The sequence below is a fragment of the Orcinus orca genome, chromosome 19 (assembly GCF_937001465.1).
Source record: "Orcinus orca chromosome 19, mOrcOrc1.1, whole genome shotgun sequence".
NCBI lineage: Eukaryota > Metazoa > Chordata > Mammalia > Artiodactyla > Delphinidae > Orcinus > Orcinus orca.
This window is the reverse complement of record NC_064577.1, coordinates 11701510-11718083: the sequence shown is the minus strand read 5'-3', so window position 1 is coordinate 11718083 and position 16574 is coordinate 11701510. Positions and strand designations below refer to the sequence as shown.

General features: G+C 57.2%; 2 protein-coding genes across 11 annotated transcripts; one reads left to right on the top strand and one right to left on the bottom strand.

Moving 5' to 3' along the window:
* Positions 1 to 167: 167 nt before the first annotated feature.
* Positions 168 to 8298, top strand: DVL2 (dishevelled segment polarity protein 2). Of its 9 annotated transcripts, none has more exons than XM_033423036.1 (15): positions 168 to 645; positions 2814 to 2883; positions 3337 to 3482; positions 3613 to 3722; positions 3847 to 3982; positions 4089 to 4179; positions 4330 to 4399; positions 4505 to 4644; positions 4731 to 4807; positions 5549 to 5616; positions 5804 to 5932; positions 6022 to 6153; positions 6279 to 6458; positions 6897 to 7115; positions 7262 to 8298. In XM_033423036.1, exons 1-15 carry the CDS (start codon positions 452 to 454, stop codon positions 7708 to 7710), a joined length of 2211 nt encoding a protein of 736 aa, XP_033278927.1. In that variant the 5' UTR covers positions 168 to 451; the 3' UTR covers positions 7711 to 8298. The 9 variants fall into 9 exon arrangements, with proteins under 9 accessions (XP_033278927.1, XP_033278925.1, XP_033278923.1 ...); XM_033423034.2 differs by having other exon boundaries at positions 197 to 645; positions 4066 to 4179; positions 4344 to 4399; positions 5504 to 5616; XM_033423035.2 differs by having other exon boundaries at positions 199 to 645; positions 5504 to 5616.
* Positions 8299 to 8372: 74 nt separating this feature from the next.
* Positions 8373 to 13774, bottom strand: ACADVL (acyl-CoA dehydrogenase very long chain). Of its 2 annotated transcripts, none has more exons than XM_004266942.4 (20): positions 13580 to 13774; positions 13429 to 13504; positions 13091 to 13156; positions 12934 to 13006; positions 12765 to 12829; positions 12525 to 12659; positions 11988 to 12132; positions 11595 to 11724; positions 11380 to 11505; positions 10843 to 11041; positions 10467 to 10571; positions 9941 to 10027; positions 9793 to 9855; positions 9600 to 9701; positions 9423 to 9520; positions 9263 to 9335; positions 9095 to 9167; positions 8936 to 9008; positions 8762 to 8837; positions 8373 to 8679 (listed from the first exon to the last, which is right to left on the bottom strand). In XM_004266942.4, the coding sequence occupies exons 1-20, from the start codon at positions 13639 to 13641 to the stop codon at positions 8539 to 8541; spliced, it is 1968 nt and encodes a 655-aa protein (XP_004266990.1). In that variant the 5' UTR covers positions 13642 to 13774; the 3' UTR covers positions 8373 to 8538. The 2 variants fall into 2 exon arrangements, with proteins under 2 accessions (XP_004266990.1, XP_012387507.1); XM_012532053.3 differs by having other exon boundaries at positions 13595 to 13769.
* Between the last annotated feature and the right edge of the window lie 2800 nt (positions 13775 to 16574).

Sequence of the window (16574 nt, the reverse complement as noted above, 5' to 3'; positions counted from 1 at the left end):
GGCGGGTGGGGACACACTTGGGGGCGGAGCCGTAGAGGGTTGGGAGACCGTTGCTGAAAGTGGCAATAATGTGACGAGGGCGCTAGGCGGAGCTGAGAGTCACGTGACCAGTGAGGGTCACGTGGTGGGGCGTTACGGGCAGAGCGGGGGTGGGCTAGTTCTAGTCACGTGACATGGGGAGAGGTGGGCGGGGCGCTGGAGAGCCCTCGCGACGTCTGCGGCGGCTGCGGCGCCGGAGCCCGCGGCTTTGGGTCGCGCCCCACGGCCCGTCCCCACCGCCCCCCCCACCACACCGTCACCCCGCTGAGCCTTGTCTTTTTCCCTTTTGCACCTTTCTTACGCTGGGTCGGTCGCGTTGCTCGCGCGTCGGTTCGTGGGAGTGCGCAGGCGCGGCGGGGGCGATCAGCCCCTCTGGGTGGGCGGCGGAGCCCGGGAGCGCGCGGGCGAGACCATGGCGGGCAGCGGCGCTGGGGGCGGTGGTGTCGGGGAGACGAAGGTGATTTACCACCTGGATGAAGAAGAGACTCCCTACCTGGTGAAGATCCCCGTCCCCGCCGAGCGCATCACCCTCGGCGATTTCAAGAGCGTCTTGCAGCGGCCCGCGGGCGCTAAGTACTTTTTCAAGTCTATGGATCAGGATTTCGGGTGAGCGCGAGGCCTAGACTAGGAACGACGGGGGCTGTGCTTTTGTGGGTTGGGTAATTTTGAGGGTCACTGGTCTGCTTTGGGACATGCTGGGATTTTCTGGGCTATAGTGGAGCACATCTTTACTATGCTCGTGTAGATTGGCTATCCCAGGACGGACAAGGTTATGCTTAGACAGATTGAGGCGTGCGGAACTGTAGGAGGAGAGACTGGGATATACTAAACCAGATTATAGAAGATTAGGCTATACTGGAATAGAGTGGGGCACACTGGTTTATTTTTGGGTGTTCTGGTCTGTGCTGAGGTAGATTGATCTCTCCGCTGGTAACTACATTGTGAGTAGTCCTGTAGCACACAGGCTATGTAGGGATATTGTGGACTCTGCTGATGTAGATTGGGCTATACTGGGCAGGCTTGGGATGTTCTGTCCTATACTAAGGCAGACAGGATAGTTTGGGGACAGTCTAGTCCGTACTAACGCAGAGTGTTCTGTTGGGATGCCATTCTGGTCTCCAGCGGGTTCTATTGATTGATCTTAGTTTCTCTGGGGGCCTAGTTTTTATTGGGACACTCAATACAAGGGCAGACGGGGCTGACGGGGTCTGTACCAATACAGCTGGTACAGTCAGCTGTATTGGGATATTCTAGTCTATATTGGTGTAGACAGCTGCACGTGGTAGAATAGATTGGGCTACCCTGGGGTAATTTGGGACAGTCTGGGCAAGACCGGGACTTTAAATAATGCAGAGTAGGCCCTTTTGTGTTTATAGTCTTTGGGACTGTGCTCTCTTGGTCCTCAGTCTCAGCTCTTGAAGGGAGGCTGGATCAGGCTGGGATAGCCTGGGTTATAGGAAAGCTGAACAGACTGGGCTCTACCTAGAAATACTGTTGGACGTTGGGAAGGTGGTACTGTCTTGGGGGTTACCTTGGATTTCAATGTTCTATTTGTCAGCACTATAATCTGGGGTAGTTTATTCAACTTTCGTGCCTTGATTTCATCTGTGAAATGGAGTTAACCAGAGTAAAATGCTTAGTACAGGTGCATGGTACGTTCTTGGTGTGTGGTCATCGCCCTTATTAGCATTGAGTCTAATTCTTAAACTAGGTTATGATAATACAGGATAGAATCACTTGGAAGGCTGGACTATGCTGAGACTGGATTATGTTGTGAAGAATACAACGTTATGCTGAGACAGATTGGTAGTGACTGGGTTGTGTTGTCACATTGATGATAGGTGGGATTGAGTTGACATATATCCACATTCTTAGAACCATATTAGGCTAAAGGGTTAATCCGACCAGATATCCCAATTTGGGGGTGAGTGTGTGTGAGAGTCTGTTCAGGGCAGAGTGTGTCATAGTTTATACGTTTATTAGTTTAGCCAGCAGGTATTTGTTAATGCTTACGAAGTGTCAGGTACTTTGGTCTGTGGCCGGGGACATGGTGTTGAACAAAACAGGCACTGATGATTTCACTTGGTGATTGAAAAGAAGGTCCGTTGAAGGAACCCATGGGAGAGGTGACCCCCAGGACTGGGCTTTAGGGTCTGTCAGGAGGAGCAGATTGCTTAGTGCAGAGTTTGTGCCAGGTGAGGCACAGGAGAATGGGGATCTGGGCTTCACCTCTGCTTGGGAGCTCAGTCTAGTGAGGAAGTACTATTCTTTGGTCTAATGGGTATTTTTATCTAGAGGGAAGACAGCACATTTGGACATCTCTCTGAAAGTGAGTTAGAGAAAATTAAGGAAAGCATAAAAGTAGAGATGTAGATGAGGACCAAAGCCTTTGAGGGAAGTTGTGTGAGGAATACGGTGAAAGTTGGAGGGAGGCTGCCTGCAAGCTCCTAAGGTTAGATATTTGGGGCAGCTGGGGCAACCTTACGGGAAGCCTTTGAAATTGGACTGAGAGGTTTGAATCAGACTCTAGGAAATCTCTGGAACAGCGCTGAGCCCCTGAGGGTGAGCTGGGGAGAGAAGGAGAAATAAGAAAAGGGAATTGAGTTTGGTGATTTCTTAGGTGTAAGTGTTACAGCGTCAGAGAAGGGGACTCGGACAACGTTGGAGAAAAGCCACATCCTTGAGCTGGATGAAGATTGGGAGAAACTTCGAATGCGGGTGGGAATGGGGGAAGCCAGTCCAGTCTCACTGACCTTTACCTTGTGTCTCGGCAGGGTGGTGAAGGAAGAGATTTCAGATGACAATGCTCGCCTTCCCTGCTTCAACGGAAGGGTGGTATCCTGGGTAAGGGGCCCTGCCGGAGAGTCCCTCTGGCATTGCCAAACTCCTCCAAGCCTCAGCCTGTGCCCGCCCCCTCGCAGTTGCCGGAAGCTCTGGCTCTTTGCCTCCTTACCTGTTTGTTTCTTTGTTTGTTTTTGGCCATGCCCTGTGTGGCCTTCCCGACAGGGATTGAACCTGGGCCTGCCGGTGAGAGCGCCGAGTCCTAACCGCTGTACTGCCAGGGAACTCCCATCCTCCTTACCTTTTGGAGAGCCAGCCAGCTGGAGCTCCTCAGCCTTCTCCTTCTGGAGCCTCTAATGCTTGCTGCCGCTTTTTTTGTGCTTTTCTCCGGGCTCTCTCAGGCGCCGTCCCCTTTTCTACTCTTTTCTCTTACTCTCATCTCATGTGCCTCTCATATTCCTCATTGAGCCGTTTTCTTTTGTTGTTGTTCTTTTCAAATCACTTGCATCCTTCTAGTTAGTGTCATCAGATAACCCCCAACCTGAGATGGCCCCCCCAGCCCACGAGCCTCGGACAGACCCGGTGCCTCCACCGCCACCTGTACCCCCTCTGCCACCAGAGAGGACCAGTGGCATTGGAGACTCCAGGCCTCCATCCTTCCAGTGAGTCCTTGGGATTCTTGAGTCCAGGGGAGGGAGGTGAGGAAGGAATCCAAGCCCCTTGGGAGGGGAAGCCGACGATTAGGAGCCTTGTCCCACTGACGCAGGTGGGAAACCCTCTCTGCCCATCTAGCCCTAACGTGTCTAGCAGCCGGGAAAATCTGGAGCCCGAGACAGAAACAGAGTCAGTGGTGTCTCTGAGGCGGGAGCGACCTCGCAGGCGAGACAGCAGTGAGCGCGGCGGTGAGGGGGGCCAGGCCTGGAGGCCGGCTAGACTGGGAGTTGGGGAGGGGTCGGCTCCGACCCAAAGCCCTGACAAGGGTGAGGAGCCCGAGTCCTGGTTCCTGAGGTTCCTGTTCTCCCTCAGCGGGGGGCCACCGGCCCAGCGGCCCCTCGAGGCTGGAGCGCCACCTGGCAGGGTACGAGAGCTCCTCCACCCTCATGACCAGTGAGCTGGAGAGCACCAGCCTGGGGGACTCGGACGAGGAGGACACCATGAGCAGGTGGGGCTCCGTAGGCCTCCCCGGGGTGCCCCCCCACCGCCACCCCGTCCTCTCCTTTGGCCCCGCGACCACCGCCCGGCCAGCTCCCCGCCCGACCTCCCGGCAGGTTCAGCAGCTCCACGGAGCAGAGCAGCGCCTCCCGCCTCCTCAAGCGCCACCGGCGGCGGAGGAAACAGCGGCCACCCCGCCTGGAGAGGGTGAGGGGCTTCTTGTGGGGCAGCTGGACCTCGGGGGAGCTGGGGGCACGGGCCTTGGTTTCGGGGGTACAAGGCCCAGACAGGGAGAATCCTGGGGCTTGTCCCGGCTTGTTGGAGGCAGTCCGGCTCCTTCCCCTTTACCCACCACAGGCCTCATCCTTCAGCAGCGTCACCGATTCCACCATGTCTCTCAACATCATCACAGTCACGCTCAACATGGGTATGGAGGGCGCCCGGGCCCTAGGGGCTGGGAGGACCTGGTCTCCAGGGTCCCTGGGAGGCATGAGGCTGGGCCTTCCTCTCGTCACCTGGCCTCCCTCCACAGAGAAGTACAACTTCCTGGGCATCTCCATCGTGGGTCAGAGCAACGAGCGGGGAGATGGAGGCATCTACATCGGCTCCATCATGAAGGGTGGGGCTGTGGCGGCTGATGGGCGCATTGAGCCCGGGGACATGCTTTTGCAGGTGAGCTGGGGCGGGGCCACCCGCTGACCCAGGCCGGGGCCCTCAGCCCCTCTCCCCCACCTTTGACCCACCGCCCCTCCTGCCAGGTGAACGACATGAACTTTGAGAACATGAGCAACGATGATGCGGTGCGGGTGCTGAGGGACATCGTGCACAAGCCGGGGTGAGCCTTCGAGCTGGTCTCAGGTCCTTGGTTCTCTTTCTTTGCCTTTTCACCTTTCGTTTTATTATTTTAAAAAGTGGTAAAACATAACGCTCATCAGAAAGTACGTAATATGGGACTTCCCTGGCGGTCCAGTGGTTGGGACTCCGCGCTTCCACTGCAGGGGGCGAGGGTTCGGTCCTTGGTCAGGGAACTAAGATCCCGCATACCGCACGGCGCTGCCCAAAAAAAATATGTAGAGCAAGAACGCGTAACAAGTGAGTCTGGAGTGAGTGGGTGTTTGCGTCGCCACCGCCTAGATCATGACCTAGAAGCTTTCTGACCCGGGGAGAGCCCCTCACAGTGTCCCTTCCCACTCCCTCCCTCCTCACTCCCCCAGAGGTAACCACTCTGCTGATGCTTTGGTCATCACCACGATGGTTTGCTTGGTCGTTGTTTCACCGGCCATACACGTGTTTTTGAACAACACAGTTTAGTTTTACCTGTTTTCGGACTTGCTCTGAATGGGACCATGCGGCGTATACTCACTTGAATTACTCAGCAGTGTGTTTTTAAGAGTTACCCGTGTTGGTGAGTCACCCGCATTGTGGAGCCTTCCACCATTACCTTCTCTGGCCCAGCCATGTCTGTGCTCCTTTTTTCTTTTCCTTTTTTTGTCCCTCACCTATTCTCATTCCAGGCTTCCCCACTCCTCAGGCCTCTCCCCTCACCCCAGCCTGACTGGCCTCCTCTTCCTCACAGCCCCATCGTGCTGACTGTAGCCAAGTGCTGGGATCCCTCTCCCCAGGCCTATTTCACTCTCCCCCGAAGTGAGTGATGCTCAGGGACCTGTAGCTGGGAGGACAGGGCGGGTGTGGATACCCTTGGCCTCCAGGCTACAGGGAGTGGGTGGGTGAGGGTCAAGGTGGGGCTGGGACAGGAGTCTGATTCGGGGAGGGACAGGGCTGGCTCTCTGGGACTGGGAAGTGACCATCTTGGTGGCCTTCGCTCTCCCAGATGAGCCCATCCAGCCGATTGACCCTGCTGCCTGGGTCTCACACTCTGCTGCGCTGACTGGCACCTTCCCAGCCTATCCAGGCTCTTCGTCCATGAGCACCATCACATCTGGGTCCTCTCTTCCGGATGGTGAGCCCCCAGGCCCACCTCATCCAGCCTCCCTGGAAGACCACCCAGTGTGGTGTGAATCCACCGCTCCTCTGTTTCTCCTTTGTCAGGCTGTGAGGGCCGGGGCCTCTCCATCCATACAGACATGGCATCTGTGACCAAGGCCATGGCAGCTCCAGAGTCTGGACTGGAAGTTCGGGACCGCATGTGGCTCAAGATCACCATCCCTAACGCCTTTCTGGGTACGGCTGGGCTCTGGGCAGGTGGTGTGGGGAGGAGGAGGCCACAGCTGGGAGTGGTCCAGGCAGGGGTGAGGCAGGAGCTGGGGAGGAGAACCTGAGGCCTTTCTTTGCCCTGGGCGATCCAGGCTCGGACGTGGTTGACTGGCTCTACCATCACGTGGAGGGCTTTCCTGAGCGGCGGGAGGCCCGAAAGTATGCCAGTGGGCTGCTCAAGGCGGGCCTCATCCGGCACACTGTAAACAAGATCACCTTCTCTGAGCAGTGCTATTATGTCTTTGGAGACCTCAGTGGCGGCTGTGAGAGTTGTGAGTGCCCCTGTCCCAGCCCAGGGAGAGCGGATCTGGCCGCCTTGTCCTGCCTCTCCAACCCCAGGCCTAAGGGCCACCGTGGACGCTGAGCAGCGTGCGTCCTGCGCTGGGCCCTGCGCTGGCTGGTGACACGCGTGGGGGCTGACGTCCCCCGGTGTTCTGCCGGACGAGCTGTGCGTCACGTGCAGGGTTGTGTCTGCTGGTGGGGAGGGCGGCTTTTCCTGAGTCACATAGAAGCACGTGGGACTAGTGGTGGCCCTGGCCGAGTTCCTGCCCTGATGGCTGTGGCCGGTGGGACATTTCCTGTCCGAGGCCTTCGTTTTAACCCCCATCATGGATGGTTGTGGGGAAACGGTTCCCAGTTCCTCTTCATTCGATGTCTTGGGGTGCTGGCTTCTTAAAGCAGTGATTCTGGGTCTTTCTCTTGCCTTCCAGACCTAATCAACCTGTCTCTGAATGACAACGATGGCTCCAGTGGCGCTTCGGACCAGGACACCTTGGCTCCCTTGCCCGGGGCCACGCCCTGGCCCCTGCTGCCCACCTTCTCCTACCAGTACCCAGCCCCGCATCCATACAGTCCCCAGCCCCCACCCTACCATGAGCTCTCGTCCTACACCTACGGCGGAGGCAGTGCCAGCAGCCAGCACAGTGAGGGTAAGTCACCGCCAGATCCCCATACAGCTGGGGCCTGGACGTGGGCACCAAGGTGAAGCCAGGGAGCAGAGGCTGGAGCGGGGACTGGGGAGGCCAAGGGACCCTGGGCTGGGGCTCAGTTGCTCCCATCCCCTCTCCCCCCACAGGGAGCCGGAGCAGTGGGTCGACACGAAGCGATGGGGGGGTGGGGCGCACAGGGAGGCCTGAGGAGCGGGCCCCTGAGTCCAAGTCTGGCAGCGGCAGTGAGTCTGAGCCTTCCAGCCGGGGCGGCAGCCTTCGGCGGGGTGGGGAACCTGGTGGGACTGGTGATGGGGGCCCTCCCCCATCCAGGAGCTCATCAGGAGGTGCTCCCAATCTCCGAGCCCACCCAGGGCTCCATCCCTATGGCCCGCCTCCTGGCATGGCACTCCCGTATAACCCCATGATGGTGGTCATGATGCCCCCTCCCCCGCCCCCTGTCCCTCCAGCAGTGCAGCCTCCAGGGGCCCCTCCAGTCAGAGACCTGGGCTCCGTGCCCCCAGAGCTGACGGCCAGCCGCCAAAGCTTCCACATGGCCATGGGCAACCCCAGTGAGTTCTTTGTGGATGTTATGTAGAGCGCGTGGTGGGGCCATGTTGGATCTCCAACCTTGGCCTGTCAGTGCTTGGTGCTCCTGTCCTGTGATTGGGTGTCTCGTCAGTCACGTGCTCATTACTCCTCTGGTGCCTGGACTCAGCCTGTCCTGTGGGCTGCTGCCTGCTGTGAGGTTGTTGCCACTGTGACTCTTTCCAGCAGTGCCTGGTTCCTCCCCCTTCCCTCAGGGGTCAACAAGGGACCTTTGGTTATTTTTAGCTTTATTGTTTTTTATAAGCCTTTTTGGGGGGGTTAAAATAGACTTTTTTTACATTTTTGGGACTATTTTTTTACTAGACGTTTTCTCTTTTGTATGAAGAATCCCTGTCTCCTGGGCCCCTTCTTCTAACCCCAAAATGTGATCTCCTACTCCATTTGCCCAGTCAGCTCTGTCCTGCACAGGGTGGGAGGGTGGTCAGTCGGTGGTACCCTGGGAAGTGGAAGGGGGTTGGTTCCCCTAGACAGCAGTCAAAGAAAGCTGGGGTATTTGGGGGTTGTGTAGCTGCTTTTGTTACTCTATTTATTTTAGTCACTTGTATAAAACACCAAATAAAGCAATAGGGGCAAACTCCCCATGCCTCTGGCTCCTTTCTTTGGGAGGGAGGCAGGCAGCAAGGGAAAGGACAGCGGTACGGCAGCAGAGCATGACTTGTTAGAGACTTTATTTGTGAGGCGGTAAGCACTCCCTCTGAGAGTAGGCACCGTCCTGGGCCGAGGCCCCCTTCAAGGCAGAACCAGGATCAGCACAGAAGGGGCCTGGGCTTGGGCTTGGGAGAAGGCATATTCTGGGCCAGGCCCTAGCTGGGAGTATTCAGAAGCCAAGGGGGTTGCTGGTGACCACGCCCCCCCGCTCCACCAAGGCCTTGGAGATGCTTTTGAAGTTACGGAAGAGTTCCTGCTGCTGGGGGTCAGACTGCAGAGCAGCCATGTTCTCCCGGATCCGGGCTGCAGCCTGGGGAGGGGGAAGGAGGGGTCAGGCCTGTGCCTCGAGGGCCCCCCTGCCGCCCCCCATACTTGGTAGCCCTGGATCTCACCTCAGTACACCAGCTGTCACAGAGCATTTTCTCATGCTGGGCTGTGGGGTGGCCCTCACTCAGGGCCCTTGAGGCCCTGGGGGGAAGTAGGAGGAAACCAATCTGGGCTGTGAGCCTGGCCCAGGACCCCCAGTGCCCCCATTGCAGCTCAGGCCTCCCCCACTGCCTCCTCACCTGGACAGAACCACCACCATGGCATAGAGGTCAATGGCACTGTCTGCCAGACGCTGCAGCAGAAACTGTTCGTCTGTCAGGTAGATGGGATGCGGTTGGGGGGTGGTTAGTCGGAGGGAAAGGAAAGTGGGGGGCGGGAATGGGGTAGAGCTCACTCACTGACAATCTCCTTCTTGTGTTTTATCAGCTTGGTCTCCACCACTGCAGCAAACTGCTCCAGAGCCTGCACTGCCTAAAGAGATGGGGAAGGTGCCCGGGGCTCAGAGTGGGGCCCAGCCCTGTCAGTCTTCGACGCAGACTGTCCCCCCACCTTGACCACTTACTCACCAGCTCACTGCTCCGACTCAGTTCCTGGTGGATGGTGCCGCTGAGACTCAGGCCACTGCCCAGCCCTGCCCGCCTTAGAGAAAGGGGAAGGGTGACTGGTTAGTTGCCATACCCTGCCCTACCCCGCCCCACCCCGCCCTGCCCTGGCCCCTAAGCTTACCGCCTCAGCTGTTTGCTTGCCTCTCCCAGCAGGAGGCCAACATTCCCAAAAGGATTCTTTAGAGCATTGCCAAGCCCCGAGAGTTCCTTTCCTTTGTCCTGTGGGGGGAGGGAGGGTCCAATAGTCAGGACTCCGCTGTCCTGCCCAGCTCCTCCCCCCATTTCTCCTCCCTCTTACCATACAGCCCTGCAGAGCCACGAACAGCCGGAGAATGTCATTCGTCCCTTCAAAGATCCGGAAGATGCGAAGATCTCGGAGCACACGCTCTACCCCAGGCTCCTGCCACAGGGGAAGACAGATCATACACCCATGCTGGACGTGCCGCCTCCTCCTCCTGGCCCGCTGGCCTGGGCAGAGAAGTGTTCTGTACCTTCATGAAGCCCATGCCCCCCATGATTTGGATGCACTCATCTGTCACCTTCCAGGCTGCCTCCTAGGGACAAAGAAAACACCCAAAATTGGGTTTGGAGCCAAGCTCCCAAACCGGGCTCTCCCTCCCCCCACGCCTGGGACCTCACCGAGCCAAAGATCTTGCTGATGGCAGCCTCTATCTGGAAGTCTGTGGATCCCTGGTCCATGTTGGCGCTCACCATGTACGCCATGGACTGAGGTTGGGACACGGGAAGGGAAATGGAAAAGGGCTGCATCAGACTCGACCTGATCACCCACATCTACAAGACTGGGTCTGCCCTGGCGCCCTGTGGCCCTCGCCTTCACCTTCCAATGCCGTGTGTCAGGCATGTCCAAATATTTGGTTCCCTGGTCAGTTCGTCAGGGGCTTGCAGGCATTTGACTTCTTGAAAGGGGTGAAGAAGGAGTAAGGGTGGGGTGGGGTAGACCAAATTTCAGGGACCTCTGGAAGCACCTCGGCAGAACAGCATGGCTCTCTCCATCCTGCGGAAGCTGAGCTGACTATGCCTCCCCGCATCCCCTAGGGCATTGGTGTAAAGCTGGAGACCCACTGCCCCAGGTGCTGCTGGGGGTTGTAGTCTGACCCAACCGGGAAGAAGGCCTCAGGGCTCTGGGGAGGGGGGTGGCCCTCACCTCAGTCACATATTGCAGCATAGCCATCCGGGCCAGCTTCTCCTGGATCATCCCAAAGTTGTGAATTTTTTCCCCAAACTGGGTACGATTAGCAGCATGATCCACCTGGAAGAGGGCACGTGTGTCCCACTGTGGTTCTCTAGTCTCCTCTTTCCGGGAGAGGGGCTGGGCTGCACTGGGATGGGTGGGCTTTGGCCACAGCCAAGAGTTCAGTCCAGGCTGGGTGGAGACCTAAGCTATCAAGTCTGGAGCTGTTGGCAGAGGAGGGGCCTCTGGTGGAGGGAGGGCTTGCAAGAGACCAGGGACACATGGAAAGGGAGACAGTGTGACTTAGGCTTAGATTCAGGCTAGCTAGGGACTCAGGCAGGGTACTCACCGCCTTAGCAATGATGCCCTTCATGGTGCCTGCCATGGCCGCGGCCATGCCAAACCTTCCGTTGTTGAGAATGTGCATGGCGACCTTGAAGCCGCCCCCCACCTCACCCAGTACGTTCTCTGACGGCACCTGTACTCCGTCAAAGTGCACCTCTGCCGTGTTTGAGGCCTTGATGCCCATCTTCTTCTCAGGGGGCCCGCTGTGACAGACAGGGTGGAGAAGTTGCCACTGGGTGTGTGTGGGTGAGCCATTCATTCATTATGAGCCAGCCTGTAGGAGGCGCAGGCAGCAGTCCCTGGCATGCCCAGAGGGCTGAGGAGGCCTGGCTCTATCCCGCTGTCGTGTGATGGGCTCAGTGGTTGCTGAAGCCAAACTTTAGGTCAGTTGCATGCATACTAGGCCTAAAAGGAACATGCCATGCCGTCCAAATGCTCTGGCTTTTGCACCCATCCCCAGAGTGACCTGTGACAGCCATCTGCCCTGGAACTCAGTACTGCCCTCTCCCTGGCTCTACCTCTTTCTCCCCAGCCCACTCACTTGGTGACACCTCCAAAGCTCCTCTCCACCACAAAAGCTGTGATCTTCTCCTTCATGGCCCCCGTGGCTGTGTCTTTAACTGGTGTCTTGGCAAAGACCGTGAAGATATCCGCTAGGCCTCCATTACTGTGGAAAAGTGAGAGGCAGTCAGGAGGGAGCAGCGGGGCCTGGACGTGGGCAGAGGTGGAGAGGAGGGAAAAGTGGGAGAAGAGTGCCTGATCCAAATCTTGCTTCCACTGAGGGTATAGTATCTTCCACAGGGGCTAGGCACAGCTGAGGTTCGGATAGAGGCTGCATCTGATCCACTTGAGGGCTCAGTTAGACAGAAAGCAGCAATAGTCTCCCCTGTTGGAGAGAAAGCTCCTTTACACTGGGTTCTGATGGGCAGGAAAGGCCCTTTAGTGCCCACCCGCCCACACAGGTATTCCCCCTTAACGCTTCTGGCGATATTCAGTGTCTTCGTATTTCCCCACCGGCACACTGTGATGTCTACCCAGAATCTCCCCCAGCCAACACACCCAGCTGTGTGGTGATCTAAGTACCACGCAGCCTAATTTGTGCCAGGCCCAGCACACTCCCGATCTCTGGGTCTCCTAGGGCTGCCTCACCAGATGCCAGTTTGGGGAGGTATTTTTCTTTCTGGGCCTTTGTGCCGAAGAGCAGGATGCCTTTGAAACCGATGCTCTGATGGGCCCCCAGGACGATGGCCAGGCCGAGGTCATGCATGCCCACGATCTCCACCAAGCGGGCATACTGGAGGGGAAACAGGCATCTGGGGCTGTAACTGGCTACGTGGGGACCTGCCCTTAGCAGGAAAGCGTGGGCAGCAGGGCAGAGCCCGACCTGGGCATCCCTGCAGAGAGAGTGGGCAGAGCAAGTGGGGCCACGGCAGAAGGACACTGGCAGGTCTGTTCCAGGTCTCGGTGGGAGGTTGGTTCCCTACACTACCCTCAGGCAGTCCCCACCTTAGCGATTCATTAGGACTTGGGACCCTGGGTGAGGTCCATGGCCCTTGGGAACTGCAAGTAGTTTGGTGGTAACAGTCAACATCCCACAGGCCCCCAGGGCAGCTCTTGGTAGAGACCTTAGCTCCAGGGGTGAGGTGTAGACTGGGACACTGGAGGTGACCGAGGGAGCTCCCTCACCTGGGTGTTGCAGAGACCCACACCACCCAGTTCACTGGGCACTTGCAGACCAAAGGCCCCCAGCTCCTTGAGACCCTGCATAGTGGTCTCTTCCACTTGCTCCAGCATGTCATTCTTGGCAGGATCGTTCACCTCCTGGGGAAGGCACAGGATCTCATATCCAGGCTCCTGTTAAGCTCCTTATCCTCTTTCCCACCCCAACAGGGACCAAGCTCTATTCCTCAGGCTGGCATTGCTCACCTCAAAGAATCGGGACACAGGCCCCACCAGCTCTTTAAGAAACTGTGTCTGGTCCTCGTTGAGCACTGCAGGGGTTGGAGTGGCAAGAGGGACGGGCAAGTCAGGCCAGGCGAGGCGGTCAGGGGAAGACGCCCCATCCCTATCCAGCTCCGCCTATCCGTTTCCTTACCAGAGGGGTACGGGAACACCTGATCAGTGGTGAGCTGGCCTTTGAACATCCCCACAGCAAAGGACTTAGATTCCTGCACAGGGAGAAGGGAGTTTCAGGGAGCAGTGTGGGGTGGGTCTGTCCCTGGCTTAGCTCCTCCCGGGCTCGAGCCACATACCGGCTTGGCCCGGTTTTCCCTGGTCGAAGCCTCAGAAGAGAGAGAATCGGACTTCTCCACAGCCGCCTGGGGAAAGGGATGGTTAGTGAGGCCGGGGAAGGGGATTCCAAAGTACCAAGGAAAGCAAAGGGGAAGAGCTGGGTGCCAGGGGAGGGCGCATCCGCCACCTTTCCCCTAGTTTCATCTTCAGGGCACCCTGGTCTGCCCTTTCCCCTACTTTCGGCGCCAGGGCGATCGGCAGGTGACTGGGACCAAGAGGGAGACCCCTGCCGGCGGCGGGGAGGTGGGAGCCGAGGCGGCTTCCCGCTCTCATACCCTCGAAGGTGGCCGTCACTTACCTGGGCGGCCCCACTGGCATAGGGTCGCCAGGCGAGGCCGGGCCGGGGCTGCCCAAGGAGCGCACTGGACCGCGAGCTGTGGGGAGTAGGGGGTTCAGTCCTGGCCCGGTGTCCGAGCCCACTGCCCCCTTACCCCCTGTCATACACACACCTCCCGCTCCCCAACCTCAGCAGCTGCCGCCCCATGCTCGGCGCCATCCTCGCCGCCTGCATCACCGAACCGCTCCGACCGCTGCTACCCTGAGCGTTGACTTAGCGCTCTCGCCGGGTTAGCCAAAGTCTGGTCCTCCAGCCTTGCCTCATCCTCCACAATGCACCGGGAGGCGGTGGGCGGGGTTTCCGGCCGCTGGGGCATGCTGGGGGCTGTAGTTCCGGAGCGCCACCGAACCCCTGCATTCTGGTTGACCTAGGGTCATTTCCAAACGTCCCTTGTCTCCCCCAAACTCCTTCATCTCGCCTGTCCGAACTGGAGTGTAGCCCTCAGAAGGGGTGATAAGATAGGCTGAGACGGAAGACTGAGGAACTTAGGCGGCTGCAGCCAGAGGGATGGAGGGTAGACTGAAGGGAGGACTTCCCAGGTGGAATTAGAAGGGAGAGGTGGGAAGACATAAACGTAAGATAGATGCCAGAGGCAGAGGCATGGAAAGAGGACTCTTTGGGGTTCCTCGTGAAATCCGTCTCCACCAACACAAAACAGAGGGAAATAGTGGGGTGCGGTTAGAATGGGCATCATCAGAAAATCTACAAACAACAAATGCTGGAGAGGGTGTGGAGAAAAGGGAACCCTCTTGCACTATTGGTGGGAATGTAAATTGATACAGCCACTATGGAGAACAGTATGAAGTTTCCTTAAAAATCTAAAAATAGAACTACCCTATGACCCAGCAATCCCACTACTGGGCATATACCCTGAGAAAACCATAATTGAAAAAGACACATGCACCCCCACGTTCATTGCAGCACTATTTACAATAGCCAGGTCATGGAAACAACCTAAATGCCCATCAACAGACAAATGGATAAAGAAGATATGGTACATATATACAATGGAATATTACTCAGCCATAAAAAGGAACAAAATTGGGTCACTTGTAGAGACATGGATGGATCTAGAGACTGTTTTACAGAGTGAAGTAAGTCAGAAAGAGAAAAACAAATATCGTAAATTAACACATATATGTGGAATCTAGAAAAATGGTACAGATGAACCGTTTGCAACGCAGAAATAGAGACACAAATGTAGAGAACAAACATATGGACACCAAGGGGGGAAAGGGGTGGGGGACGGGGGTGTTGGTGGCGGGATGAATTGGGAGATTGGGATTGACATGTATACACTGATGTGTATAAAATAGATAACTAGTAAGAACCTGTTGTATAAAAAAATAAATAAATTTAATTCAATTAAAAAAAATAGTGGGGTGGGTGACTCAAAGTGAGTGTGAATGGCTCAGGCATATTATCCTGAGACGACAGAGTTGTCACTAACTCTGGAAACACCAAAATTTTCACAGTAGGAAGGACCCCGAGGTTTGCTGCCTCCCCCTTAGGGTCTCTGAAACCTTCCTGAACATCTCTCTGCACCCTCTCTTGTTCCTTCCTGAGACCATGTGCTCAGGGCAGACCTCTGGACCTCTGGGCAGATGGATTCTTCCCAGTCCTGAGAGGAACTGTAGGAATTCTCATGTCCCGTCCCCTTCACACACACACACACACACACACACACACACACACACGTCTACTCTGGGTCAAGAAGTCCCAGCCCCTCTTTTTGCCATTCTCACTGGGGACAGGCCCCAGGAGGAGAGAGTGACAGCTTCCCCTCCTTTTGAGCTGTGAGAGCAGAGCCCCTTGGGGTGGCCCTCTTCCCCGGGCCTCAGGAAAATGTTGCGGTCATGCCTGGCTTTGGGGAGAGGGGCCAGCGTGTGAGGGGGAAGGTGGTGGTGGCGGTGGTGCCTGGGGACCTGGGAAGAATGGAATGGTGGGCGGCTCAAGCCTGCCAACTTTACCTGACAGCTCAGGCTGGGTGGGGAGAAGACAGCTCAGCTCTGATCCGGTGGATTAGAGAGATTAAAGTGAGAGAAGAGAGAGATGTCTGAGGGACCAGGACCAAGAGGTGAAAAACAGGAGTCCTTGTGAAGGAGAGGCCTGGGGACTGGTGGGGGGCTGGGACCCAGGGGTCCTTCTCCCTGGACCTTTCCAGAGAGTCTGGGGTGAGAGGGCAAAGGCTGGGGAAGAGGAGGTGAGTGTGTTGGTCCCTCAATCTCGTCCTTGTCCCAATCCCCCCTCACTTGCATTCCACCAGCTCCCAGGTCAGCCCTCTGGCTCCTGGCCCCCCCACTATTGCGATGGGCACCCCCTCTCCTCACGGTGCTGCACAGTGACCTCTTCCAGGCCTTGCTGGGTGAGTCGCCCCAGTTTTCTGGGGGGCGGTTGTGGAAAGGGCTGGCCTGTGCCTGTGAGGGCAATTACTGAACTTGGGGGCTGGTTCGGAGCCTGGAGATCATTTGGTACAAGCAGGAGCCCCGGGCAGGGGTCATCCGTCAGCATCCAGTCCACCAGCCTTGGCTAGAGGAGTTCCTCTGTCCTTACCAGGCAGGTGGAGGAGAGGTGATGGCAGGGGCAGCCAGGGAGGCGGGGGGATGGGGTGGGGGGTGGGGGGAGAGCTAACTCAGCTCTGTTCCTGTGACAGACATCCTGGACTATTACGAGGCTTCCATCTCAGAGAGTCAGGTAAAGGGGTGAGGGTGGGGGCCTGACTTCCCGAGGGAGCAGGCAGGGCTGGAGGGGGACCAAAGTACTGCGAATATGAACCTGAGACTTGGGGGCCCTGGGGACAACATCCTGAGTCAGGGGCAAGGAGAATGCACTCTTTCCCGCCCTGTAGCCCCTTCGCCCTCTTGCTTCCCACTCTTCTTTACCTGCCCCAGTTTCACGCACTAAAGAGTCTAGGACGCAGTCACTTTTCAGGCTTCCTCCTGTGAATCCTGAGGGAGAATCAGGCCCCCAGGGATTCCCTCCTGCCAGCCCCTCCCTCACTCCCTACCCCCTACCATGGCCTTTCTCCAGTATCTCAACAACCCCGGGTGCTCCCAGCCCATCTGTGTGTGCCTCCTCGTCTGAGAAATGAACTCCCTCCTCACTGC